Source organism: Caloenas nicobarica, chromosome 33 (genome assembly GCF_036013445.1).
Source record: "Caloenas nicobarica isolate bCalNic1 chromosome 33, bCalNic1.hap1, whole genome shotgun sequence".
Lineage (NCBI taxonomy): Eukaryota > Metazoa > Chordata > Aves > Columbiformes > Columbidae > Caloenas > Caloenas nicobarica.
Genome location: NC_088277.1, coordinates 314,091 through 341,192, shown reverse-complemented (window position 1 = coordinate 341,192; position 27,102 = coordinate 314,091). Strand labels below are relative to the sequence as shown.

Here is a 27,102-nt window from a genome sequence, read left to right as displayed (position 1 = left end):
TGTGGCCACCTCCTGAGCTGGATCCTCCATGACCTGAGCTTTCTCCAGAGATGGAGCCTCCATGACCGGAACTCCCTCCTCCAGAGATGGAGCCTCTCCTGCCAGAACTGCTGCCACCTCCAGAGCTCACCCCTCCACTGTGGGGACTGCATCTGCCACTGCCAGAGCTGGATCCCCAACCTCCAGAGCTGGAGCCTCCATGACCTGAGCTTCCTCCTCCTCCAGAACTGGAGCCTCCATGACTGGAACTTCCTCCTGAGATGGAGCCTCTTCTCCCAGAGCTGCTGCCACCTCCAGAGCTCACCCCTCCACTGTGGGGACTGCATCTGCCACTGCCAGAGCTGGATCCCCAACCTCCAGAGCTGTGGCCACCTCCAGAGCTGGAGCCTCCATGGCCTGAGCTTCCTCCGATTCCATGACCGGAGCTTCCTCCACCTCCATGACCTGAGCTTCCACCACAAATGGACCCACCACTGCCAGAGCTGGATCCCCAACCTCCAGAGCTGGAGCCTCCGTGACCAGAGCTTCCTCCACCTCCAGAGCTGGATCCCCAACCTCCAGAACTGTGGCCACCTCCAGAGCTGGAGCCTCCATGACCTGAGCTTCCTCCAGAGCTGGATCCTCCATGACCTGAGCTTCCTCCAGAGATGGAGCCTCTTCTCCCAGAGCTGCTGCCACCTCCAGAGCTCACCCCTCCACTGTGGGGACTGCATCTGCCACTGCCAGAGCTGGATCCCCAACCTCCAGAACTGTGGCCACCTCCAGAGCTGGAGCCTCCATGACCTGAGCTTCCTCCAATTCCATGACCAGAGCTTCCTCCACCTCCATGACCTGAGCTTCCACCACAAATGGACCCACCACTGCCAGAGCTGGATCCCCAACCTCCAGAGCTGTGGCCACCTCCAGAGCTGGAGCCTCCATGACCTGAGCTTCCTCCAATTCCATGACCAGAGCTTCCTCCACCTCCATGACCTGAGCTTCCACCACAAATGGACCCGCCACTGCCAGAGCTGGAGCCTCCATGACCTGAGCTTCCTCCAATTCCATGACCAGAGCTTCCTCCACCTCCATGACCTGAGCTTCCACCACAAATGGACCCACCACTGCCAGAGCTGGATCCCCAACCTCCAGAGCTGTGGCCACCTCCAGAGCTGGATCCTCCATGACCTGAGCTTTCTCCAGAGATGGAGCCTCTCCTGCCAGAGCTGCTGCCACTTCCAGAGCTCACCCCTCCACTGTGGGGACTGCATCTGCCACTGCCAGAGCTGGATCCCCAACCTCCAGAACTGTGGCCACCTCCAGAGCTGGAGCCTCCATGGCCTGAGCTTCCTCCAATTCCATGACCAGAGCTTCCTCCACCTCCATGACCTGAGCTTCCACCACAAATGGACCCACCACTGCCAGAGCTGGATCCCCAACCTCCAGAACTGTGGCCACCTCCAGAGATGGAGCCTCCATGACCGGAACTTCCTCCAGAGCTGGAGCCTCCATGGCCTGAGTTTCCTCCAGAGGTAGACCCACCACTGCCAGAGCTGCATCCCCAACCTCCAGAGGTTCCTCCACTTCCAGAGATGGAGCCTTTCCTGCCTGAGCTGCCCCCCAACGTGGACCCACCACTGCCTGAGCTGGATCCTCCGTGACCTGAGCTTCCTCCTCCCTTAGAAATGGACCCACCACTGCCTGAGCTGGATCCTCCATGACCTGAGCTTCCTCCTCCCTTAGAAATGGACCCACCACTGCCTGAGCTGGATCCTCCATGACCTGAGCTTCCTCCTCCCTTAGAAATGGACCCACCACTGCCAGAGCTGGATCCTCCGTGACCTGAGCTTCCTTCTCCCTTAGAAATGGACCCACCACTGCCAGAGCTGGATCCTCCGTGACCTGAGCTTCCTCCTCCCTTAGAAATGGACCCACCACTGCCAGAGCTGGATCCTCCGTGACCTGAGCTTCCTCCTCCCTTAGAAATGGACCCACCACTGCCAGAGCTGGATCCCCTACCTCCAGAGCTTCCTCCACCTCCAGAGATGGAGCCTTTACTGCTTGAGCTTCCACCACAAATGGACCCACCACTGCCAGAGCTGGATCCCCATCCTCCAGAGCTTACTCCACCTCCAGAAATGGAGCCTTTACCACCTGAGCTTCCTCCAGAGGTGGACCCACCACTGCCAGAGCTGCATCCCCAACCTCCAGAGCTGTGGCCACCTCCAGAGCTGGAGCCTTTACTGCCTGAGCTTCCTCCTCCTCCATGACTTGAGCTTCCTTTTCCTCCCTTACAAATGGACCCACCACTGCCAGAGCTGGACCCCCATCCACCAGAGCTTCCGCCGTCTCCTCCGGAGATCGACCCTTTCCTTCTATCCTTGCTGGCACCACCAGAGCTCGACCCGCCCTTCCCGCTTTTCACACCTCCAGGTCGTGCTCCATACAGTCCAGTAGCACTCACACTGTGCTCAATGACACCTGCAAGAAATGGGAATTATGGTCACTTTATTCTTTTCAGACCTAAGAACCGTGAGCCCCGCTGATAAAAGTACTTATGCATGGCCATCGTACCTCCTCTAGTGGTCATAGTTGTCTCTTTGAAAAAGGGCAACACGGATCTTCATTAGAAAATGTACATTTGAAATGTTTTCATGTGGCTTTATTACTTTATCTTTACCATGACTTACATCTTACTCTATACATGAACTCTCAGCGCAGCCCTTCCTTTAAGAGAACCGAGAGTATGGGTTGGTTTCTCCTTTAGCTGGCCTATTTCCACAGATTTTAGGACTGTTTTTTTTTTTTTTCCATTCAGTTCTGACATGCAGCACCTAGGTCTGTAGACTAGGGTCTTTCTCACTTCCTACAGATTTGGTTGGAATAAACCAAAAATTTCCCAAGTCAGTAGCTCAATGTTGACATGTTAATGTCGTATACATTTTAATGCATATACACGCATGTTCACACACAGTCACAAGAGACTATGATTTGCTTCATTTCCTTAGGATCTAAGGCAGGAGCTAAAGTAGGTTTTTCTGGTGGTAGGTGTTGAGTACCACAGACAACAAAACGTTATCGGTGCCCTTAAAAAAGCAAAGCAAAGCCTCGAGATACTTACAGATTGTGGCTGGTGAGCCCTCCTGTATCCTGTGAAGGAAAAGGGACAGTGAGATAACGCAGCCAATAAAAGCAGAAATCAGGCAGGGCCTACCAGGAAGCCAATGGACGAGGTCACTCCTTCCAGGCCTCCATTAATCCTGGAGGTCTGAGCGACTGAAGAACGGGACGCGCTGCTTTTTGCAGGTCCTTCTCCCCAGGATGAGCAGGTTACACCTACCTGGCCTCCTCCTCCTCAAGGAGTGACCTGTACATGGCGATTTCAATATCCAGGGCCAGCTTCGCGTTGAGGAGCTCCTGGTAGTCGCGGAGGAGCGAAGCCAGCTGGTCCCGGGCCTGCCGCAGGGCGTCCTCCAGCTGCCGGAGCTGGCGCCGGCCGTCCCCGAGCGCGGAGCTCGCGCGCTGCTCCGCGTCCCGCGCGGCCTCCCGGAGGCCGGAGCTCTGCAGAGGGCGCAAAGAGGCCGTGTCGGCTTCCCTGGAACGGGAACTGGGGCTTTCAAACCCCTCTGGCACTTCTCGGGAACCAGGAGACCCGCCTCAATGGCAGAACTCGGAAGACACGCTGGGTAACCCAAATTAAGTCCCAGTGGCGACAGCCAAAATCTAAATCTGCTTCATTTTGAAAAGAAAACAGAGCCTCTAGGTTTGTCTCCAAAGGACAGGTTACCTTATACTGCACTGAGTCCCCATGTCAAAGTGACTCAAATGATTTTTTTTTTTTTATATTGGAAAGTACCAGCTTTACCCTTTTTTTTGCAGTTTCAATTTCTCGTTGTAGCCTTTCGATCTGCCGGGCAAGTTCCTGGATTTCCTGATAACTGTTCCGCGCTTGCTCCCGCTGACTGACCCACAGGTCCTGGAGGTCCTGATACTGGTGTGCAGAGGAGAAAACAGATGGTTTTGGTTCTTTTTCCACTAAGCAGACAGATTTGCCTCGCTGTCTCACTGATGTCTACTCACCCTGCCCTGATACATGGCATCTACTTCAGCTTTGCTTCTCTGGGCAATTGCCTCGTACTCCTGCCTGACCTCTTCGATGACACCATCCATGTTCACGTCTCTGTTGTCCACGGACAGAACGACGTTGGTGTTGCCAACTACAGTTCGCAGCTGGGAAAGCTCCTGCAAGGAAAACCAGATTTTGGATTTTAGAAGTTTTCATTTTCAAGTGTCTTCCAGCCTTCGTGACACACCAGACTCCCATTTCACTCAAAAATGAAAAAGGACTTTATAATATCAAAGGCCAGGGGTGATCCACTCTCCCCATCACCCTACAAGGTCCCGTTCAGGTGAAATTTCTGGGAATCTTCACCAGATACATGTCCTTCAAGACCTGAGGGTGTCTTCAACCTGAGAACATACTCACAGCTTCGTGTAAGCATCTCAGGAACTCAAGCTGCTGCTTCAGTATTTCCACCCGCACATCAAACTCCATTTTTCCCATGTAGACGTTGTCCAGCTCCTGTAAAAAAAACCAAAAAAACCCCCAGGTATATTTGTATTTATTTGATGGCAAACCGCCCACTGGATGCAATTCTAGCAAGATGTGGTACAATTCTTTAAAACCTTCATTTCTGGAATCAAATAATGGCCCACGAATCTCAGTTTTCATTTGAAAAGCAATTTCTCTCCTGTCTTGCAGTCAAAAGCTCAAGTTTTCAATGACTCCAGTTAGATGAAGTTAAGCAAAGATCCCGCTTTTGGAAACCTCTGCAACCATCTGGTTATTCCTTTATTTCTGAGGCTTCGCGTTATCTCAATGTCTTGGGTTACTGCACCTTTTTAAGCTCCACGAACTCCTCTTCTTTGGACGCGTGCTTGTTGATCTCCTCCTCGAATCTGTCACAGCAGAGAAAAGACACAGGGAGCTCATTGCCTGTGTTACCTTTTTTGTTCGAGTGGGTCAGAAAGCAAAGGGAATCATTTAAAAAGGGAACGTGTCACGTTTTCATTTAACTGCAATCTCTGGCAGCCGCAAAAGTGGTCGCAAACCCTCTGCAGCGCTGTACGCTAAATCAGCCAACACGCTTCCAGCTCTACAGCATGCCTTTCCCCGGAGCTGCGATCATTCACCTCTTTTTGTAATCTTCGACGAGCTGAAGCATACTGTACGCTTCGGGGTGCAGCTGCTGCCGCTGGTCGCGGAGCGTCTCCAGCTGCCGCTGCAGGTTGCTGATGTACGCCTGGAAGAACGAGGCGATGCTCCTGGCCTCCTCCGGCCGGGCACTCTGCTGCCGCAGGAGCTCCCACTTGGCCATCAGCGCCTGGTTCTGCCGCTCCAGACATTGAACCTGAAGGGTGAAGCGGGAGGACGTCTCAGGCACCGGGGAGCTCTGGGGGGAAACGCCAGCGTGATCCGGATTGATATTTCCAGCACGGGAACAGGGGGGGGCCAACCTCCGTGACGCATCTTAGGCTAAGGAGGGGACGCCTCGTTTTTCCCCGTCTCTCGCATGAGAAGGGTGTGATTTTACTGCTGCTTCTCAAAGCTGATACTCAAATCTCTGCTGGCTTTTCATCTCTTAAATGCACAGTGTTTAGGGGGATGACTGAGGTGGAGGGAGGCTTCAGCTGGTTCTGAAGTACTTTAGACACTGAAATACACGGCAAGAGCTAAACCCCCCTCAGGAGACCACACAAGACCAGTCTCTTCATACATAGACCTTGCCCTAGAGGGTTAGAAAGACCTAGAACACGGTGTTTTGGGAAAACCAGAGGGATGGCATCTCTTCAGCTGGGACGCTGAACGTGGCGGCTGACACCCAGGTGGTTTTAAAAAACAACAGCTTCTGGGTGTAACCAACACCTTTTGTGTAGGGTAACACAAGAAGCCCTCAAGTCTTCACGTGTAACCAGCAATGGAGCTTCCGCCCCATGCAGACACATGCCGCCTCCCAAACAGAGGCGCATGTCAGGTCTGCGTGGGTGGGAGCGTTTCTGTGGCTGCTTTGTTCCCGTGTCTGTGAGCAGAACCGAGCGAGAGGGTGGAACTGCAGGCAGAGATTAACGTGTTGTGGTGTAAACCGAGGAAAGAGGTAAAGAAGAAACACGTGGGGTCCACTGGCCACCTAGGAGAGGCTGGGACCTCCAAGCAAAGAAGTCACAAGTTGCTTTGTAATTCGGATTTTGCTTTGCTCGGAAGAAAGAAACAGGAACACATCAAGGATACCCAAATCCGTCACCCATTTTTCATGCTAGCATCAACCATCCCCAGGCCCCAGAACGTTATGAGACAAGCAGAAACCCCTTTTCCTCAAAAGACAAGTGAGTTAATGTGCCAGTGACATCCCCGTAGCTCATTATGGTCCTGCCACAAAAGACAACTCGAGAGATACTTATCCCCGGGCTAAACGTGATTCATGCAGCGGCTTTTATAGCAAACTGTTAAGAACTTCTCGCCAGCCCGAGAGAATCCAGCCAATGCTGCGAGTTTTGGGGAAGAAGATGCAACACGAAGGTGTCCCCATGACTCACGCAGCCAGAGCAGCCCCCCTGGTGTTTCCCAAGACAACAAGAAAAAGAGAACAGGGACTCACCTTGTTGATGAATGACGCAAATTTGTCGTTGAGAGCCTTAATCTGCTCTTTCTCATCCGACCGCGCTCGCTGGAACTCGGGGTCAACTTGTACGTGTATTGGCCTCAGCAGGTTGGTGTTGACACGGACCTCCTCGATACGGACGCCGGCCTGCCCCACACCCTGCCCAGCCCCGTGGTCACCAGAGGAGCTTCTGCCCAGGCTTCCTCCATACGTGCTACCGAGCCCTGATTCGCCGCCTTGAACGGCGCCCACAAAATACCCTCTTTCTCCAAAGCCCATATCAAGATATCTCCTCCCACCAAACCCCAGGTACCTTCCATATCCTATTTCTTCTCCATAGCCTCCACCAGTGGGAACATTCCTGAACCCACCAAGGTTGTGGAGACTCCTGCTGCCATAACCATACCCATAACCACCGTATCTATCGTCTCCTCTATTGTCTTCATAGTAGCTTACAGGGAATGAACTTCTCCAGCCACCCCGTGGGCCACAGTGAGCAGAAGAAGAACTGAAATTTCCATTCCCAAATCTGAAGAAATGCTGGCTCATAGTGTCGCTTGCAGAGCGTCAAGACGAGAGAGCAGGTGGAGAAGGTGGTAAAACGGGAGGAGAAAGGAGTGAAGGATCCTCAGCTCCTCTGGTGGTGCTGATGGAAGTTCTCCTTTATATGGTCTGGAGGAGTTCGTCTCCATTCCATGGTAATTAGCAGGTCTGTTAATGTTGTTATTGGGTTTGGTTCATCAGGCAGCAATTAATGGCTGCCTGAAGAGAGGTCAGAGTAAACATGGCACCAGTGGCGGAATTGCGAAATTCCCCAAATCCTGCTTGACTCATGAGCTTTGCCGAGATGCGATCTCACCTCACCAGCCTGCCCTCCATCATTAATCACAGCTCGCACAGTTATCCATGCGCATTACCACGATTTGTTCGCTCTCAGGTTTCCCCACCTCCTTTGGCGTCTCATCTCACGAGAGACAAGACCTCGATATTGTCCTCGTATTGACTCGGAGGTGAGGGTGGCTCACCTCATGTCACCGCATCACCCGGAGCACCTGCTGCAGCTCCCTTGGCTTCTCCTCCTCGCTTTTCTCTCCTTCCCCGTATATCCACCCACGAGGGGAGGTATTGAGGTCTGGTCTTCTTAATCATGGCATTAAAAAAAAATAATAATTAAAAATCTGCCTTTGTCTAATAAAGCTGGAATAGCATCTAGACAACAGAAATAATGGAGTCTCTCTGTATCAGTTTTAGCTTTAAATAAATGGATGTGGAGTTTCGAATGGGAAAGAGAAAGCTCCGAGATAGACTTTAATCAATGAAATGAAACTTTTGATGATTAATGGTGAAGACGAGGTCACCTTGGGAACAGATGACCCACCACTTCCATATGCCAGGACTCTTGGCCCTTCTGCTGCGTCTGCTCCTGCTTTTCATGTTACACCATGGACTGAAAGTGCCTCAGAAATCCCCCAACGAAGGGTGAGTTGGGAGAGTTTGTTACACCAGCTGTTGTTAGACCAGCTGATGTATCTGGAAGTGGACCAGGGTTTGGATGCTCAGCTTTTCCCAGAAGTAGACACGGTGTTTTCCAGACAACTAGATGAGAAATCCCATTTTTCCATACCGAAATTGGTCTCTTACCGCCTTACATCAGCAATGGCCAACTGGTGGCCCAGACCTTCCATTTGTGCTGCTTTTCTGTAATTAAACTCCACTAGTTACTTACATTTTACTGAGAATTTCAACCAAATTTCCCAGTGAATTTCCCTTCTTTAATATACCTATATAAAATATATACCTATGAAAAATCTGTCCAATTTGTCTCAATATTTTCTGCATGCTGGTACATCTCAAGAGAAACCCACACAAATTATTCTTTGCCCCAGAATTTCAGTCAAGCTGTTGGATGCTTTCGGAATTGTATCCTCTCCCTGCAATATTCTGTGTGGGACAAACCATAAAAAAATGCTGAGACTGCAAATCCTGTGTGACCTTGGAAGCTTTATTAGGGTCAGGTGAAGATTAAGACGACAGTATATGACATCCTCTCAGGAGGAGATGAGACTCCGTGGACATCACCCATGATTTTCCTCGTGACGTCTTACCTAAAAAGTCCCTTTTGCCCAGCTTAACTAGTGATTCCTCAGCAATATGCACAAGACTTTCTAAAAAGTTTGCTGGTTTTCTTCTATATGTTGAGGTTTTGAATGGTTACTTTAGGTGCAATTAATCTTCATGCTCTTTTTTTCCTTTTCAGAGCGGCTCCCTGTGATGCATGCTGCAGCAGGCGATGGTTTAGATCATCCACATCGATCTCGTTATGACACCCATGGACCAAACAAGCCAGCTCCGTGTGGAGCAATGGTTCAGTAGATGTCTATCCAAAAATCACTGCCCTAAATACATACATCAACTCGCTGCATGAAGCAAACTGGTTGGCAATTCATGCAGAACCACGGTATTGATCTCCGAGGCTGCCGTGCCGTCCTTGAGAAGGTGTCCGCCCATCCTTGGGAGGGCCTCCTGCAAGCCCTGCATGTGAAGAGCAGCCATCCAACCCCCCGTGTCACATAATCCAGATCACGGGACATGGGCTGCTGTTGTGATTGATGTCTCTGGCACCAGCTCAGCCTTGGCACAACAGACCAAGCCACACCTGGACCTGTTGAGCTGGCTCCAGAAGCAGAGATGCATCCGAAGAGATGTTCCTGCATCCCGGAGAGGAAGGGGGGAGCGTCCAGTGATGCCTTTGTCTTCCCCACCATGAGTTGGCATCGCTCGTGGATGTGCCTGGGGACATTCTGCTCTGATCCGTGACAAGAAACAGCCAAACGGTTACAACACACGTGGACCAGAAGGATCGTGGTCCAACGAGCGTCCTTCCCGTGGAGATGGGTTGTCGCAGAATCGCGCATCACGTCACAGAGACCGCGCCAAGGATGAGCATTTCGGACCATAAAGGCAATTCACAAACAGACCCAAGCTTTAGCTCTTTGGGCACAACTGGTGCGGGAACCTGCTAACCTGCACAGCCCACATCTGTCCCTGCCCACCCAGACAATAAATGGGAATAATAAATTCTATAATAGGACTCAGGCTAATGCTCAAGGAAACGCCTCTGCATTCTTGCAGGGCCATTTTAGTCAGCTCAAATGAAAGCCTAAATGAGTGAAATCCTGCAGGTGTCTCAGAATAAATATCGATTTACTTTTCATCACTGCTAAACAGAAACCGATGATCTTTACAAGCTGCACTGGCAGAGCAGCAGGTAAATAAATAAGTAATATATGTATTGCTGTTAAATAACTACTGCGCACCAGTCCAGTGGACACAGCAGTGTAGCACAGTTGTACATCAATAATACAGTATTTAGATTTAACAGCTGGCCAGACAAAGTAGATACACACCAGTAGGACTGAAACAGTAAATCTTGATCACTAGTTGCCCAAATACCTACATGAGTGGGGCCCTAAGTCACTTAGAAAATGGGACAGAAACCACACAGACACACTGATAAAAATGCTTTTCATCCCCCAGACTTTCATTTTCCTCCCACCTTCCCTCACAGGGATTAACAATAATCTTTTTCTGTGGTCAGTGAGGGCAGTAAGAGGTTCTGAGGGGAGAACATAAGGGAGAAGAGTGTCAAAAACTTTGTAATGGCAGAAAAAAAAATAAAGTGAAATGCTGGTGTTCCACCAAAGGTTTACTGTACTTTAATTCTGAGGTTCCCCAGCTTGGAGAGCACCTTGCCTGTGAGAATATATTGTACTAATAGATTATAGAGGCACTTTGAGGGGGGAACACAAACCCGACCCCTCCGGTGTGATCTGCGGTACATGGAGATCAGACCCAGCTGTGGGTGAGGCTGAAAGCTGCTGTTGGACCACAGAAGAAAAGCCCCATTTCAGGGCTGTCCTAAGGCTTCTTTTAGTCTCCGCTCTGGACCAGCAAGTATTCTTCCACTACAAAACAAAATCCTGCTTTGCCTTGCAATCCCGTTAACAAATGACTAATGGCTATTTTAATAAATGGCTAATTATTCTGGGTTAACAGGAAGGTAAACAAGTCAATAACTTACTTGTTACCACCTATAATATTAAATCTTCTATTCAGAAAATACTAATCATAATTATGATATCTGTTAATCTCTTATTTCCCCTACGAGAATGCGAAAGTATCAATTTAATATGATGTGTGAAAATAGTGAAGTCATTTTTCTATTGCTGTCATTATTAACAACTGCAGTGAGTGAAGGAAGTAGAAGCTTCTTTCTTTTTTTTATTATTATTATTATTTTATTGGCTAACGCGAACCAAAATATTCTCTGATCCCCCACATCTCCTGAAGGCTGAGCAGGTCCTGGTTCCTCCAAAGCTACAGCTGATGCCCTCGAGCTGGGGCAAGGCAGAGATGAAATCTCCAAAGGGTTTCAGGAGGAGGAGGAGACAGATATATATATATATATATAAAAATTATTTTTTTTAAAAAAGAGGATGAAGAGGAAATAGGGTTGAACTCCAGGCTAAATGCACCAGGTATCGTGAGAAAATAGGACTTTTTTCTATGTGTTTCTATGTATTTCTTTTTTCCCTGCTGCTTCCCAGCAGCAAAATGGTCAGTGCACGTGGAATCTGTGAAATAAACAGACGCTTCGTGATCAAGATCTGTGGTGGGAGAACACACTGGGAGGGCTACACAAGCATCAAAAGACACTGTTTGTGACCAAGAACAACTCTAATAACATCCTCTCCCGTAGGAAGCTGAAACAGCTGGAAATAATTCTGGCAGATGTTCAGAATGGAGTAAACAATGTGATTACCCGTGGGGCCATCGCTGCCTTGGCTGGGCAGAGCCCTCGGGATGTTCACCACACCCAGCCACACTTATATCACCTGGGCTGGCCTCCTAATTGGGTTAGAGCTGATAATTAATCCGGTCAAGGTCAGACTTCGTGATCGATTGAGTAAATTGCACTTTTTGAGTTATTGGACCCTCAGTCGCTGCTCTGCAAACAGCGGCATCCCCGGGACAACAAACAGGTGGGGAAAAGGCAAAGCGATACAAAAAGCACCAGAACTTGGGTTATTTTCAGGCAGGACCGTTCCCAAATTGTCACCAAAACCCCTTTGGAGCCACAAGCCTGCTGGCTCTGTACCTCCAGGGAGGCACTGCTGACGATTTGCAGCAAAGAGCCATTTAGATCTGTATTTTATACACTTCACATCTTTTCTGAGCCCTCTAGTGGCGCTTGGCACAGTCTCTTCTTTAAAAAAATATATATATTATAATAATAATAATAATAATAATAACCACCGAGCCCTCAGTGTGGCCAAGGGAAGCCCAAAGCCTGAATTTGCCACACATAAAATCAAATATTTCCTGCTCACCAGCCATTCGCCGTCACATCCAACACGACCACGACGTGGGTGACTCTCCTCCGGATTTGCAGGGTGACCAACCCAAGGGAAGCAATCTCGGCAGCCCTCCCATAATAAACATGATTAGTGACAATTAAAAACTCCTTACGACTGTAATTACAGCCACTATAAGGGCCACCTGGATTCACTTCCCAATAAGCTCGTAAAACATCACACCTGTTGTATATCTTCCCATGTTTTAATGCAAAGAATATTGCCCCATTCACGCCCTATAGATAGACATCGACCTGCTGTGCTCTCCTCCAGCAGGTTCCTGCACGGGACAATCTCCGTGTCCAGGACTATCTGCACGCCCAACAAGGCCATTTCATGTTGAAGCCCAATCTTTGCACGCCAAAAACGACCTGCAAGCGCAGGCGGCTTCTCCTGAGCGCCCAAGGAGCCCGCGGGAGGCTCCTGGGGCAGACTTTGCATTAGCACAGACAGCAGTTGTCCTTCTCTGTAGAAAACTAGAACTCACAAACCGACAAAAAATGTATTTATTCTGTATTTTTTTATTGAGTTATATAGAAAACCAGGACTTAAAAAACAACAGAAAACCATGTTTATTCTGTATTTTTTATCCTCCGTGTCCAAAATGACAACGGCTCTACCAAAAAGTATCGAAGAGTTGTCCTTGCTTGATCACACCGGGGCTGTTTCACAAGTAAATTCACTCATTTTAAGCAAAACAGGCCCTGTTGCTGCAAATATGGTTTATTTTTACTCTGGAGCAGCCATGAGCACGGTGTTCCGATCTCCCATCCGAGCGCGATGTACCCGCGCAATTAGCATTTTTCATGAGCGCAGCAGATGGGAATGATAAACCCTGGCACCTCTCCACGGAAAAGCTCCGCGGGAACTCATTGAAAGCCTGTGGTTTCCTGCAGGATGGAGCCTGCGCCTTCGGCTCCCACCGGGGTTTCAACATGCTGGGGACCGTCACCCCCTGCGCCATCGTCCCGGGATTGTCCCCAGGAACGCGCTGGCGTTTGCACCGTCTTGGGCTGGACCTGGACGTAGGAGGCGACTTCTTGGTCTCTCCCATCCCGACCTATAAATTTTAAGATCAGAAATGTTTATTCAAACAAGAGAATAAGGCATATTGCAGCCTGATATAAACATCAGGTCAGGTGTGTCAACCGAAAGAAAATATTTGGGGGAAAATAAGAAAAGCAGCGTGAAAGTGACAGTAGTGCAAATCAGAACTATCGTTTCTTCCTCGTTTGTTTTGTTCATTCGGGTGACAAGGACTCTGCGATACAGCTCTTCTCCATTTCTGTGCTTTTACCCGGCAGACACCAAGACTGCAGCAGCGTAACGCACACGCGGTGGTGCAGTCAGCGTCGATTCACCCTGGTCTGGCTCTCGCTCCTCCCAACGCTGGAGAAGAATCCAGCTGAGCGTTAATCAAATTAATTTGGCTGCAATGGGATGTTATTTGGAGAGGGCTAATGACTAACCCAGCTGGGCAATCTGGAGCTATAATAGCAGGTTCGAGGCTGTGTCTCATACTTTCACGCTGTTTTTTTTTTTAATGAGTAATTTCTGTCCGTGTAGCGTCTTCGGGCCTTCCCACCGCTCACAGATGAGCTGTCGGTGCCCGTGTAAGAGCTCGGCTCGTCAGATAGATGGTGCTGGTGGCCCTTGTGCCAGCCAAGGGTGGAGAACAACCCCTGTCCATGGGTGCATCAACCACCCTGTCCCTGGTGTCCTCTCCCACCGAGGCCTCCAAGGCACCTTCGGGCCGGAGCTGCAGTGTGGTGGTGAGGGACTGGCCGCGTGGCCTCTTGGGGTGACACTTATGCCACATCCCGATGGCCACGTTCGAACCGCCACAGCCCAACGGCAGTGGTCACACCACCCAGCCCAACTGTAGGCATTGCCGGCCCTTATAGTGAAGAACTAAGTGTGTTTTCCCTTCCTTAAGTGATGAGGCGACACACAGATCTCTTTTCATCTCTCTGCACTTTATTGGTAATGAAAGAACTTGCAGGAAAGGGGTGCTGGTAGAAAGCAACCATGCAGCAGGGTTCACGCAGCAGAAGGTTTGTAATAGAGCCGTACATATGTCAGGTGTGAAGGAGAAGAAGGAAAGGAATCTATAAAATATTAAAGCTGCCAAATGACTCCACCGAAGGAAGGTGGACATCTCCAGAGACCTGTCTCTCCCTCCTAAATCTGACTATGAGACATTATCACGCTTCTTCTGCTTATGTGAACCCCTGATGTAGCTGAAACAAGCATGTGGGTAACACTCAGGACGCACGGAAGTTGCGAGGGAAATGTGGCTGTTGAAAAAGAGACCTTAAAAAGTGAAAGGAAAGAGCGTTTTTATCCACTCTCCTCCCTGGCCAGCGCGGGAGCCGGGGGCAGCAGCGGGAAGCGCAGCGGGAGATGCTCGGATGGGCTCTGCGGTCCCTGGTACCGCAGGGAGGAAGATCTTCCATCCCTGGAGGCTGGTGGGGCTCAGCGAGGAGCCCGGCTTTGCCAAAAGGACGGTGTTTATCCTCAAACCTCCCCTCGGGCAGGAGGATTTAAGGAGGTTGTGAGCTATAAGGGAAACAGTTTGTTTCTTTGCTGGATTCAGGACGGAAGGGGCTGTGCTGCTGGCTGGAGAAGACGCTTCTTTCCTCAGAGGGACTGCGGTCAGGGCTCAGTATTTCACCCCCGAAGACTTGACCGTTGTGGTTGTGACACATCTGCGCACCGAGGAGGACCCACCCCCGGCCACAAAGTTTCCGCCTCCGGAGCTGCAGATCCTTCCACTCCCAGAAGAGAAGCCACCGCTGAGGATTCCCCCTCCCACGCCGCAGCTGCCCCCGACGATGCTTCCTCCTCCCACCGTGCACACTCCTCCTCCCACGGCACTGCCGGCTCCGAAGCCACCAGCTCTGCCACCGGCGATGGTGGTTCTGCCAACCACGGCTGCAAGAGAAGGACGGACTCACTGGGCAGCAGGTGACAGCCTGGGAATCCCCACCAAACCCAGGGGAACGGCCGCTCTGCAGAGAATAAGATGTGCAGATACTCACAGACATTGACGTTGGACGGGTTGTCTCCACAGAGCCTGTGTGGGGAAAGGGACACAAGCTGTAAATCTGATTTAATAGATTTTACAGATAATATTATGCTCTATGCAATTTCCCAAGTGCTCCTTTTATTTCCTGACCCTGTCAATCAAAACCACTGAGAAATATTCCCTGTGCGGACCTTATTTCTAGTTGGGGCTTAAAAACTTGGGAAAAAATGGATTCCAAATAAAATGGGTTGTGAGAGGTGATCGAACCTCCATCTGTCCCGTGGAGACACAGTACCTTGGTCAGGCCAACCTGATGGGAGGTCTCACCTGTTCTCCTCTCCCTCCAGCAGCTTCCTGTACATGGCAATCTCAACGTCCAGGGCGATCTTGATGTTCAGCAGCTCCTGGTACTCCTTCAACAAGCGAGCCAGCTCCTCCTTGTCCTTCTGCAGGGCACACTCCAGCTCTTCCAGCTTCCTCCTGGCATCCTTGACGGCTATCTCGCCGCGTTCCTCAGCCTCGGCAATAGCCGACTGCAGCTGCTGGTTCTGAGAAAGAAAAAAGCAAAAATTTCTCGGTTCTCCTCTGCAAAGCCTCCACTGGAGCCGTGCTTAAGGCACAGACTGGATAGACAACAGGCAGGAACCACCAGTCTCCTCCAAAATCTCCTTCGCACTGTCCTTAGGACACCACCAAGCTCAGTTGTGACCCAGCCTGATGCCATCACCCAACAAGATGCTGAGGAACCCCTACCTGCTTCTTCACGTTCTCAATCTCCGCCCGCAGCCTCTGGACATTCCTGGTCAACTCTTGGATCTCGATCTTGGTGTTGCGGAGGCTGTCGCCGTGTCTTCCAGCGGTGTTCTGCAGCTCTTCATACTGACGGTGTGGAGACAAAGCCACCCATCAGTGACACAACCCACACAGATCTCAAGTGGCAACCAACACCACCCAGGGTTCCTTGACCGCTTTCCTACTCACCCGGCTCTGGTACCAAGCCTCAGCTTCAGCCCGGCTGTTCTGCGCGATCTGCTCGTACTGACGCCTGACCTCCTCGATGATGCTGTCCAGGTCCAGGTGGCGGTTGTTGTCCATGGACACCACCACCGACAGGTCCCGGCTGATCGTCTGCATCTGGGCCAGTTCCTACAACCAAGACATGAGTTAACCCGACCATCTGAGGTGGGGAAAAGAACAGCAAAATCAAGCTGCCTTTCCAGACCAGCTCCACATGGGTGCCCAGTCCAACCTCAGTGAACTCCATTGAGCTCTTACCTCCTCGTACATGCACCTCAGGAAGCTGATTTCATCGGTCAGAGCTCCCACCCTGGCTTCCAACTCTACTTTAGTCATGTAGGCACAATCCACATCCTAAAGGAAAGATCATATAGATCAACAGCTTCACCCCATCCCAGAAGAGCAGCCAGTTGGCTGTTGGCAGCCGGTTCCTCCTGTTGGAGATGCCCATCTTGATGTTGCCTCCTTCCAATGTATTTTCAGCCTATCCCCACAAATTCCCTCTCCTGCTGTCTCTGTGACTCACCTTCTTGAGCACCACGAACTCGTTCTCAGCAGCTGTGCGCCTGTTGATCTCTTCTTCATACCTGTTGAAGGGGACAAGAAAAGGTGAGTGTCTTGTGCTATCAACCATTGGAACCCCCTTCCCTCCATGGCAACCTCAGGCCCATTTCTACAGAGGGAAGACATTGTGGAGATCTCCAAGCTGGCTTAGCTCTCCCGTCTTGGTTCTCCTTTCCTCCTTGGTCTGTCCCTGCACTCACTTGGTTTTGTACTCCTCCACATATTGCCGCATGTTCTGCAGCTCTGACTCCAGCTGTCCCCTCTGGCCCAGGAGAGACTCCAGCCTCCTCCTCAGGTTCTGGATGTAGTTCTCAAAGATGACATCGAGGTTCTTCCTCGGCCCCGCAGGCCCTTGTTGCTGGAGGAGCTCCCACTTGGTGGAGAGGACCTTGTTCTGCTGCTCCAGGAACCGGACCTGAAAGCCCGCAGAGGGTGTGAGAGGTATTCCCCCAAAGAGACATCACACCACTCAAACCTTCTTCATGTTTGGGAGGCCGAAGGAATCCTTCCCGAATCCCCAACAAGACCATGGCTAGTTGAAAGCCAGTTTTACAAAGCAAATTTTCTTCCCTTATTTCTCCTTTTATTTTTCAATTATCCTTGAATTTCTCCTCTTTTCCTACATTTCTACTCTTTTTTTTTAATAATCTATTGGGATTATTCAATTCCAGATTTACAGCTTTCTGTCATTTCCAATTGCAACTTTTTCCATGCATTAATTCGCAAAAGCATGAGGTCAATTTTCTACCTTCCAGTGAAGGAAATCCCATCTGTCTCAATTTAAGAGAACATTCCTCTTTCCAGATACAAAACACGTTCAATACGTATGTCATGTATCAAAAAAACCTCAGAGCCCCCATTCCACAGCAAACACTGTCCCAGCCTCTCACCTTGTCAATGAAGGAGGCAAACTGGTTGTTGAGAGTCTTGATCTGCTCCTTCTCCTGGCACTTCACTTGCTGGATCTGAGGGTCGATATCGACGCGGACCGGCCGCAGGAGGGTCTGGTCAACCTGCACCGGCTGGATGCCTCCAGGGAAGCCGGGGCCGCCTCTCACGGGGCCACCAAAGCTGCCTATTCCTCCACCAATGACACCTCCACCAATGCTGCCAAATCCTCCTCCGTAACCTCCACCGAAGCCACCGATTCTACATCCATATCCACCGCCGTAAGAGCCACCCATGGAAATCCTTGCACCGCCACCCAAGTTGTGCAGGCTCCTGCTGCTGAAACCTCCGCAGTGTCCGCTGCCCCCAGTCCCCCGGGACGTGGAGAAGGAGCTGTAGCTGATCCTGGTTCTGCCCCCGCTTCCTCCAAAGCCGCCACCGATGGCAGAGCAAGAGCTGTATCCCCTCCTGCTGCCGCCCCCAAAGCTTCTGCAGATGGACTGCCGAGACATGGCTGCTTCTTCCAAGCCGAGTCAAAGTCAAGACGAGCAGAAAGGCCAACGGAGCTGTGCTGCAGACAGATGGGTGCCGAGAGAAGTGTGCACGGTCTTCTCTGGCTCCACAGCTCCAGGCATTCCCTTTTATCTGTTTCTGGCGGTGGGCTGGGTCTACGAGGGCGTGAAGAGGAAACAAATTTACTGTCTTCATCAGCTTGGTGCGGTTAACAGATTTTTGCCAAATTGTTAACTCCACCCAGAAATACGCTTTGCAACGCAGAAGAGAATAAAAGAGCAAGAGCATTGAAACAGGTCTCAATGAGTAAGTGGACTCTCATATCTTTATGGCATCTGGAAAAATATGTTTTACATGGATGTAGTCATGTTCTTGCCTCCTCCCACCTTTCTATCTGTTCTTAACGACTTTGCAGTTTGACTGGATCTGGATCTTTTGCGCTGACACTCAATGTCAAGCAAGCGTTTTGGTGAAAACCAACTAGAATGAGACTTTCACAATTCCCCCGAGCACGCCCCAAATCTGCTTCTTAAGTGGAAAATTGCTGATGTCTTTCAAGAGGCAGTTTCCCATTACAGAGCAAAAATACCACACATTAACATTTGACAACAGTCAGCGTTTCCTTTGTATCCAGAAAGGAGGTGCTTGGTTCCTCTCAGAAGAGCATCAGTGGAGATGGGAGAGCCTTCTTCTAGGGCACATTCCTGCAAAATGCATCTCTGAGAGTCTGAGATAACCGAGTACCGACACTCAGAGCACCCAAGCGGAATGAGCAAGACAACAAGGATGTAGAAGCTCCTTCCTGGTGCTTTTTGGATGGCCACAGGGATTGCCAAACCCGCAGAGGAACGAAAGGACGCTCCGGGCGCTAGAGATGGTGACAATGGCTGAAGACAGACAAACGGCAGAGAAATGCAGGCAGGGATAACAGCGGCTTGTTAAAATAATCTTTTTTTTTTTTTTACTTAAGTTGGTGGGCAAATGATCAGGCTGACTTCGTCACACTTGATTTTGAAAGAAGGGGCAACTAAAAGGTAGAAGAAGCTCTGATGCTTTCTTAAGTAATAACAGTAAAAGTATTGCTATATAAGAAGTGTGCTTTAAGAAGTGTGACATCTTTGACCACAGTAAATTTGGGGCGGGGGAGAGAAGGGGTGCTGACCAGATTCACTTTAGAAAGATGTATTTTTAAGACAATGGCTGCTTCAGACTCAAAACCAATGTTTTTTTTCTAGCACAAACTATCTGGCTGGGATGTAGGAAGTTCACCTGAAAGACAACTTGCAGGTATCTTCTGGGTCTCATTAATCAAATTCTCATTTTACTTACATGTATGAAATTTAAGAAGAAAAACCCAGTATTTTCCTGGTTCTTAGTTCCTGAAAATCATCAATAAATGCAAAGGGAAATATATTTGAAAGCTCTCTGAGGGTTTCAGCAGTCCAATATTATACTATCTTTAAGCTTCTAAAGTAGAATACACTTGCGTTTGAATTTTCACAATCACCAAGAAGACTTGTGCAAGACTAGATGTCAGCCTTCAGCCACAGACACCTCAAACCCTTTCAGAAAATAGCCAGGAGAATCCCTTTCGAAAGCCACCAGAGGAATCAGAAATGTAAATGTCATTGATTTTCAGAGGTGGAGGCAGCTGGACAACACAGACTCTTCATAGAATGAGATGTAAGGAAGTGGAGAACGTTGCCCTTGAGGGATTCAAGTAACGGTTGGCCAAGGGTTCCCCTGCCCTTGAGGGACCCAAGTCAGGGCTGGCCAAGGGTTCTCCAGACAAGCTACAGCTGGAGAACGGGCAGCAGAGAGGGGACACCTTCCCTTGCAAAATCAGCATGAACGGAGAAGCTCTTATCTCTTGGTCGTTACCCCAAGATGGAGAGTTGTGTGCTCCAGGTCACTCTCCAGCCCAGAGCACCCGCTCCCGATGAGCAGTCCCAGGAAGGTGGAGGGCAACTGGGTTTAGTCAGAGAAAACAGGTCGTCTCTCCCCATGGCCTCCCTCCAGATTGCCAAACGCACCAGAGCTGCCTTTCTCTGGTTGTACCATCCCACATGGCGGCTCCAGGACAAGGGGGAAGATCTGTTAAGTCAGCCAAATGCCTGGATGCTGACCACATTCGGCACACACAGATAAGACGCCCAGATTGAGTCACTCTGACGTCTTCAGACGAGATGTGAAGATTATGCCGAACCTGGAGTCACTTCAGCCTCCTCCAGGTAAAACTCGATAGACAGCCTGGGCTCCAGCTGTTCCTTCAGATCTCTTACGCAAAGAGCTGTGCGCAGCAAAATCATCAACACCGGCAAAATGTAAACGCTGCAGAAAATGTAGATGGAAACCAAGCCCGGCTGCAGCTTCAGATCTCACCCAGTAAAAAGATTCTGGCAGCACAGGGGAGAATGTTGCAATGAGTCCTCACAACAATGCCTGCGACGTTGTGTTTGAGATGTTAAAGCTGGGAAGAAACAGAGTCTTAAAATTAAGTACAAAAATAGGTGACTCTTGCCTCAAGCCAAACCCCAACGTGCTCTTGGCTGGGCCCCAGCTTCTCAGAGGCATTGCCTTCTCATCGGCTTCTGTTTGGGCCAAACCCGCCACAACCTCCAACTCTAGCGCACTTCTACTGGGCTTCAAGGGGACAGACGTCCTTCGGAGAGCGCTGTAGCCACTGGCCACTGCCCTGCTAGCCCTCTTCCTAAGGCCGCAGCTTCCTGGCCTGCTACAGGTTTCTGCTCTTTGATGACTTCTGGTGGTGGGGGAGCTGAAGCACAGACCAAACACATCGGCATTGTCCTCCCAGTCTTGCTCCCGCGGCCCCTCCTCAGGCCAGACCTAATCTCTCCCACTTGCTCTCCGTGTAAAGACACCCTGGGGGAATCAATGGGCTTTTCAAGGAGCTGGTGGGTACCTGAGCCCACAGGTTTGGGGTTCATCCCGCCCTCCCAGCCCTTCGTGTTCCCTCTGCTGGTCAGTGATGGGGAGGATGAGCTGGTGGTTGTGGTGCCGGGCTCTGCGGCCTGCATGGCCATGGCCGACTTGTACACCAGAGGGCGGGTGCTTGGCCAACGCCCATATCCATCCTCCCAGGCAGCTGTAGACCTGCCCTCCCACCTCTGCCCACAAGGCCACTGCCGTCTTCTTCCCCTGAAACATATCGATGTCTGCTCCGCTGGCAGACGATCAGAAGGAACTGCCATGAGAGGGTGCTCGATTGCGTTGCTTGGTTGGTTGGTTGGTTGGTTGGTTGGTGGGTACAATGGCTGAGGAGCGAGGACTGGGACAGTGCTCCTGCCTCAGCTGAATTGCTGCCCATTGCAGGGCTGGGGCATCCAGAACCCCACCATTCTAGGTATGACATCGTGTTTTCAGGCACTGCAATGACGGGTAAGAGGGAAGAGGCATCGCCCAGGCTTGGACACTTGCTTGGCTTCCTCCACACGCCCATTCAGTTCCCCCAAAGCAGCCACGACACGTTCAGCAGAACAACCCACACCTTTCCACCAAGTTGCTTCCCCAACACCTAAAACCCCCTTGCCTAGAAGTGGTTTCCCACGCAACGACACAAAGACATGGTGAATGTTCTCTGCAGTTTATTGAGGATGGCAACATCCCAAGGAAGTATGACATACCACAAAGAGGAAGGGAGGTGGGGACAGCACATCTCATTCCATGTCACAAGGGGGCTGGCATTGAAGAGCAAGCTTTGTTCTCCTTGGAAAAAGTCCATGTGTGTGTGAGGTGTTACCAGATGTCATGAAGAGCAAGGAGAAGTGGAACTGGAAGCCACAGCTCCAGGGAGTCCCTCTTGCCCACATCTACCCTGACCCCAACCACCACTGACTGGAAGCAGCAGGACGTGCTGCATGCAGAAGCACCCCAGGAATATGGCCATGGAGGAGGGGACATGAGGACAGAGGAGGACACAGGAGCTTTATACACATTTGCCTTTTGGCAGCCAGAAATGTACAACGCAGCGAGAAAGGCAGAGCGGTGCCCTCCTGTAAACCAGCTCCCCGTGACGGGCACCCACGAGTGAGACTTTTCTTTGCTCAGATGATTATTTCATCACTGGGCTTGGGACTAACGAGCAGCTCACCAGGGCTGCTAACGGGAAGGGGCATTGCCACCAGGTTCCCGTAGTGGGACTGAGCCAGGTAGATGAGCCGGTACGCGGTGGGCCATGAGGGACACAGTTCATTGCATTGCAGGACACCGGAGCTGGATTGAAGGAGGCTGGGCTGCTGCCGGGAGGAGATAGGAGACGCTTCTTTCTTCTTTCAACCTGGGTTTGGGGCTCAGAATCTCACTCCTGAAGATTTGACAGAGGTGGTCGTGACACATCTCCGTACAGAGGATGATCCCCCCCCAGAGCCGAAGCCACCTCCAGAGCCGCAGATCCTTCCACTTCCAGAAGAGAAGCCACCACCGTACGATCCTCCTCCTATTCCACCGCTGCTGCCCATGCTTCCTCCTCCAAAGCTTCCTCCTACTCCACACACTCCTCCTCCAAATCCTCCTCCCATGCCGCTACCGCCTCCGAATCCTCCTCCTACGCCGCTGCCACCTCCGAATCCTCCTCCTACGCCGCTGCCGCCTCCGAATCCTCCTCCCACGCCTCCTCTGCCTCCAGTGATGGTGGTCCTGCCTACCACAGCTGGAAGAGAAGCACAGGTTATGTACCCACTGTCCGCTGGGAAGATCTACCTCCAAACAGACGTGGTCTGCTACTACTCCATGAGGAGACCAATGCAGATACTTACAGACATTGACGTTGGACATGCCGTCGTTGCACAGCCTGTGAGGGAAAACATGACCAGTTAATCCTGCAGGAAGTACCTGTTTCTTCAGTTGATAATTTCCCTTTCTTTCATAGAATCACAAAAGAGTTTGGGTTGAAGGGCCCTTCCCAGCGCCCCCAGTGTCCCCCTGCCATGAGCAGGGACATCTGCACCAGCTCAGGGTGCTCAGAGCCCCGTCCAGCCTGGCCTGGGATGTCTCCAGGGATGGTTCAGCCACCACCTCTCTGGGCAATCTGTGCCAGATCTTCAACACCTTCAGTGTAAAAGCTTTGGTCCTAAATTTTCTGCCTTTTTTACAAAGTGTATATTCCCTATTCTTTACGAATTTCTCAATTATTCTTTAAAATAATTGAGCAATCTTGAACTTAACATTCTTAGAAGAAATACAAAACCCATTTCTATTTAAAACTAATCAATAGAGCATGAGTGATGCAAAATTTATCCTTAGAGTGCATGCAAAGATTCTACCCACATATAGTACAATTTGTCAAGAAAGCAGATAAAGACATAGAAAAGAAATGAGGTACCTGTTCTCTTCTCCCTCCAGCAGCTTCCTGTACATGGCAATCTCAACGTCCAGGGCAATCTTGGTGTTCAGCAGCTCCTGGTACTCCTTCAACAAGCGAGCCAGCTCCTCCTTGTCTTTGTTGAGGGCACATTCCAGCTCTTCAAGTTTCTTCCTGGCATCCTTGAGGGCCATCTCGCCCCGTTCCTCAGCCTCAGCAATAGCTGCCTGCAGCTGCTGGTTCTGAGAAAGAAAAAAGCAAAAAAATTCTCAGTTCTCTTCTGCAAAGCCTCTCCTGGAGCAGTCCTCAAGGCACGAACTGGATGGACAATAGGCAGAATCCATCAGTCTCCTCCAAAAGACCTGAATTTCAATGACTACATTTCCTTCGCACTGTCCTTAGGACACCACCAAGCTCAGTTGTGACCCAGCCTGATGCCATCACCCAACAAGATGCTGAGGAACCCCTACCTGCTTCTTCACGTTCTCAATCTCCGCCCGCAGCCTCTGGATGTTCCTGGTCAACTCTTGGATCTCGATCTTGGTGTTGCGGAGGCTGTCGCCGTGTCTTCCAGCGGTGTTCTGCAGCTCTTCATACTGACGGTGTGGAGACAAAGCCACCCATCAGTGACACAACCCACACAGATCTCAAGTGGCAACCAACACCACCCAGGGTTCCTTGACCGCTTTCCTACTCACCCGGCTCTGGTACCAAGCCTCAGCTTCAGCTCTGCTGCTCTGCGCGATCTGCTCGTACTGACGCCTGACGTCCTCAATGATGCTGTCCAGGTCCAGGTGGCGGTTGTTGTCCATGGACACCACCACCGACAGGTCCCGGCTGATTGTCTGCATCTGAGACAGCTCCTGCAACCAAGACAGGCAGCCCAAGTTACTGTCAAGACTAAATCCACTTGGGCACCCACTCCAGTCCCAATGTCTTTGGTCACCACGCACCTCATTGCAACTCCAGCCAGCCCAGGGGAAGGGAGAGGCCTTACCTCCTCAAATATGCTCCTCAAGAAGTTGATTTCATCGGTCAGAGCTCCCACCTTGGCTTCCAGCTCTACTTTAGTCATGTAGGCAGAGTCCACATCCTAAAGGAAAGATCATATAGATCAACAGCTTCACCCCATCCCAGAATGGCTGATGGCAGGCAATGTGTCCCGTTAGAAGATGCCCATCTTGATGCTACCTCCTTCTAACATTTTGCAGCCTGTCCTGTCCCCCCGCATCCCCTCTCTCCTGCTGTCTCTGTGACTCACCTTCTTGAGCACCACGAACTCGTTCTCAGCAGCTGTGCGCCTGTTGATCTCATCTTCGTACCTGTTGAAGGGGACAAGACAAGATGAGTCTCCTGGATTCCTCATCAGTCAACCAGCAGAATCCCGTTCCCTCCATGGCAACCTCAGGCCCATTTCTACAGAGGGAAGACATTGTGGAGATCTCCAAGCTGGCTTAGCTCTCCCGTCTTGGTTCTCCTTTCCTCCTTGGTCTGTCCCTGCACTCACTTGGTTTTGTACTCCTCCACATATTGCCGCATGTTCTGCAGCTCTGACTCCAGCTGTCCCCTCTGGCCCAGGAGAGACTCCAGCCTCCTCCTCAGGTTCTGGATGTAGTTCTCAAAGATGACATCGAGGTTCTTCCTCGGCCCCGCAGGCCCTTGTTGCTGGAGGAGCTCCCACTTGGTGGAGAGGACCTTGTTCTGCTGCTCCAGGAACCGGACCTGAAAGCCCGCAGAGGGTGTGAGAGGTATTCCCCCAAAGAGACATCACACCCCTCTATTTGACATGAAAATAATCCAAGAATGTTGGAAAGGTATTTATAGTCAGTTCCTCAAAAATAAAATTTCATCAAAAATAAAAATACCTTAGTGAGGACTCTTGAAAACTAATTGTACGATGATGTCTTTACCCTGAATCACTAGAAATAAGGCTGGAGGGATGACTGGGCAATAGAATCTGCAGAATGTCCTGTAGATCTTGTTAATCTTTCACTAGCATGAAAACCTTGTCCATTGTGCAGTACTACTTAATAAGACCTTAACAGTAACTTTCTACTAAAGCATCAGTCACGCAAACTTCAACAAGTACTTGTTGGTAAGAAAAAACATTCCTTTCCACACCTTAGGAAAGTCGCTTGAAACACCCGCCTCCCAACAAGCACGGTCCTAAATTCTCACCTTGTCAATGAAGGAGGCAAACTGGTTGTTGAGAGTCTTGATCTGCTCCTTCTCCTGGTTTTTGACTTGCTGGATTTGGGGGTCAATCTCAACATGGACCGGCCGCAGGAGGCTCGGGTCGACTTGCACCGGTTGGATGCCTCCAGGGAAGCCAGGGCCACCAAAGCCACCCACTCCTCCACCTCCCATTCCACCACCGCCCACTCCTCCACCAAAGCCACCCATTCCTCCACCAAAGCCACCCATTCCTCCACCAAAGCCACCCATTCCTCCTCCATAGCCACCTATTCCTCCTCCATAGCCACCTATTCCTCCTCCATAGCCTCCACCAAAGCCACCAATTCTGCCTCCATATCCACCACCATAACATCCACCCACGGCAATTCTTCTGCTGCCACCCATGTTATGGAGGCTCCTGCTTCCAAACCCTCCGCAATATCCACCTCCTCCACCTCCCCTGGATGAGGAGTACGAGCTGTAACTGATCCTGCTCCGGCCACCACCTCCTCCAAAGCCACCACCGATGGCAGAGCAAGAGCTGTAGCCCTTTCTGCTTCCACCTCCAAAGCTTCTGCAGGTCGACTGCCGAGACATGGCTGCTTCTCCTAAGCCGAGTCAAAAAGTCGAGAAGATAAGAAAGGTCAACGGACCGGTGCTGCTGAGGGATGGATGCGGAGAGAAGTGTCTATGATCTTCTCTGGCTCCGCGGCTCGGGGCACTCCCTTTTATCCGCTCCTGGAGGTGGGCTGGGACGGCCTGGGCGGGAAGGTGGAAACCACTTTATTATTTTCATCAGCGCGGTATTGTTGACAGATTCCCCGTTTAGCTTTGCCATATTTGGGCCTGCCTAGAAACACGCCCTGCAATATAGAAGTGAATAAGAGAACACTGAAACAGGTCTCGGTGACTAAGTGGACTCTTGCATCTTTATGACATTTTCAAAATCATATTTTACAACGGTGCACTTTTCTGCAGCCCCTTGTGGGATTTCCAGCCTTCATTAATATTTGCCAACAGTTCCAGATACAGATCTTTCCAATCAAAGCTCAGCGAAAGGAGCAGTTTTGATGAAATCCCAGCTATAAAATAGCTTTCACAATTGCTTAAACACACCCTAAATCCCCTTTTTATATGTAAAAATTGCCTTTGGCATTTTAGAAGTTTCCCAATCTTGAACGGGAATTCATGACACCAAAGTTGAGTCTCTTCAGACTCAGCATATTCTCCTGCTGGGAAGGAATCATTTCTCCTGGGACCGTGCGTGGTGTCACTTTGGATGGGAGTGTCTTCTCCTTGTGGATTAAATTCTCTCCAACCTGCTCTCCCCAAGTCTGCAATAACCAACTGGGACCATGGATGATGCTGGAGCAGAGGGAAGAAGGCGACTGGAATCACCGCGCTCCTTCTCCGTGCTCGTCTGTTGGTGATGGGGAATGACAACCCACGGAAGAACCAAGGGACACGTTGGGCAGCTGCTTTGGTGACAGTGATTGGGGACAGATGGACAAGCACTATGGAAGTGGAATGACAGAGGGACAATTC

At 50.5% G+C, this 27,102-nt stretch overlaps 3 protein-coding genes across 4 annotated transcripts; all 3 read right to left on the bottom strand.

Annotated features, from left to right (window-relative positions):
- Nucleotides 1–1,420: 1,420 nt before the first annotated feature.
- LOC136000401 (keratin, type II cytoskeletal 1-like) lies at nt 1,421–7,227 on the bottom strand (the record flags this gene model as incomplete). Its single annotated transcript, XM_065654180.1, has 9 exons — nt 6,636–7,227; nt 5,173–5,390; nt 4,878–4,938; nt 4,466–4,561; nt 4,060–4,221; nt 3,845–3,970; nt 3,320–3,540; nt 3,101–3,129; nt 1,421–2,460 (listed from the first exon to the last, which is right to left on the bottom strand). Coding segments are annotated over exons 1-9 (2,505 nt in total), but the record flags the coding sequence as incomplete, so codon positions are not given.
- Nucleotides 7,228–14,714: 7,487 nt separating this feature from the next.
- On the bottom strand, nt 14,715–18,076 carry LOC136000633 (keratin, type II cytoskeletal 6A-like). The gene is made up of 9 exons (XM_065654568.1): nt 17,552–18,076; nt 16,862–17,076; nt 16,624–16,684; nt 16,356–16,451; nt 16,062–16,226; nt 15,834–15,959; nt 15,408–15,628; nt 15,094–15,128; nt 14,715–14,986 (listed from the first exon to the last, which is right to left on the bottom strand). Exons 1-9 carry the CDS (start codon nt 18,059–18,061, stop codon nt 14,715–14,717), a joined length of 1,701 nt encoding a protein of 566 aa, XP_065510640.1. The 5' UTR covers nt 18,062–18,076.
- Nucleotides 18,077–21,974: 3,898 nt separating this feature from the next.
- LOC136000621 (keratin, type II cytoskeletal 5-like) lies at nt 21,975–26,154 on the bottom strand. Of its 2 annotated transcripts, none has more exons than XM_065654551.1 (9): nt 25,561–26,154; nt 24,890–25,104; nt 24,644–24,704; nt 24,380–24,475; nt 24,081–24,245; nt 23,847–23,978; nt 23,404–23,618; nt 22,838–22,872; nt 21,975–22,731 (listed from the first exon to the last, which is right to left on the bottom strand). In XM_065654551.1, exons 1-9 carry the CDS (start codon nt 26,152–26,154, stop codon nt 22,373–22,375), a joined length of 1,872 nt encoding a protein of 623 aa, XP_065510623.1. In that variant the 3' UTR covers nt 21,975–22,372. The 2 variants fall into 2 exon arrangements, with proteins under 2 accessions (XP_065510623.1, XP_065510624.1); XM_065654552.1 differs by having other exon boundaries at nt 21,975–22,671.
- Nucleotides 26,155–27,102: the final 948 nt, after the last annotated feature.

What these genes read in the sequence shown, in the direction of transcription:
- LOC136000633 (XM_065654568.1), bottom strand. Translation starts at nt 18,061, where the DNA reads ATGTCTCGGCAGTCCATCTGCAGAAGCTTTGGGGGCGGCAGCAGGAGG. An exon ending in TTGCCTCCTTCATTGACAAG is followed by an intron (nt 17,077 to 17,551) that starts GTGAGAGGCTGG and finishes GCGGGCTTTCAG; the next exon opens with GTCCGGTTCCTGGAGCAGCA. An exon ending in TGAGGTGCATGTACGAGGAG is followed by an intron (nt 16,227 to 16,355) that starts GTAAGAGCTCAA and finishes TCTTGGTTGTAG; the next exon opens with GAACTGGCCCAGATGCAGAC.
- LOC136000621 (XM_065654551.1), bottom strand. Translation starts at nt 26,154, where the DNA reads ATGTCTCGGCAGTCGACCTGCAGAAGCTTTGGAGGTGGAAGCAGAAAG. An exon ending in AGGCTTGGTACCAGAGCCGG is followed by an intron (nt 23,979 to 24,080) that starts GTGAGTAGGAAA and finishes CCACACCGTCAG; the next exon opens with TATGAAGAGCTGCAGAACAC. An exon ending in ACGTGAAGAAGCAGGTAGGG is followed by an intron (nt 23,619 to 23,846) that starts GTTCCTCAGCAT and finishes TCTCAGAACCAG; the next exon opens with CAGCTGCAGGCAGCTATTGC.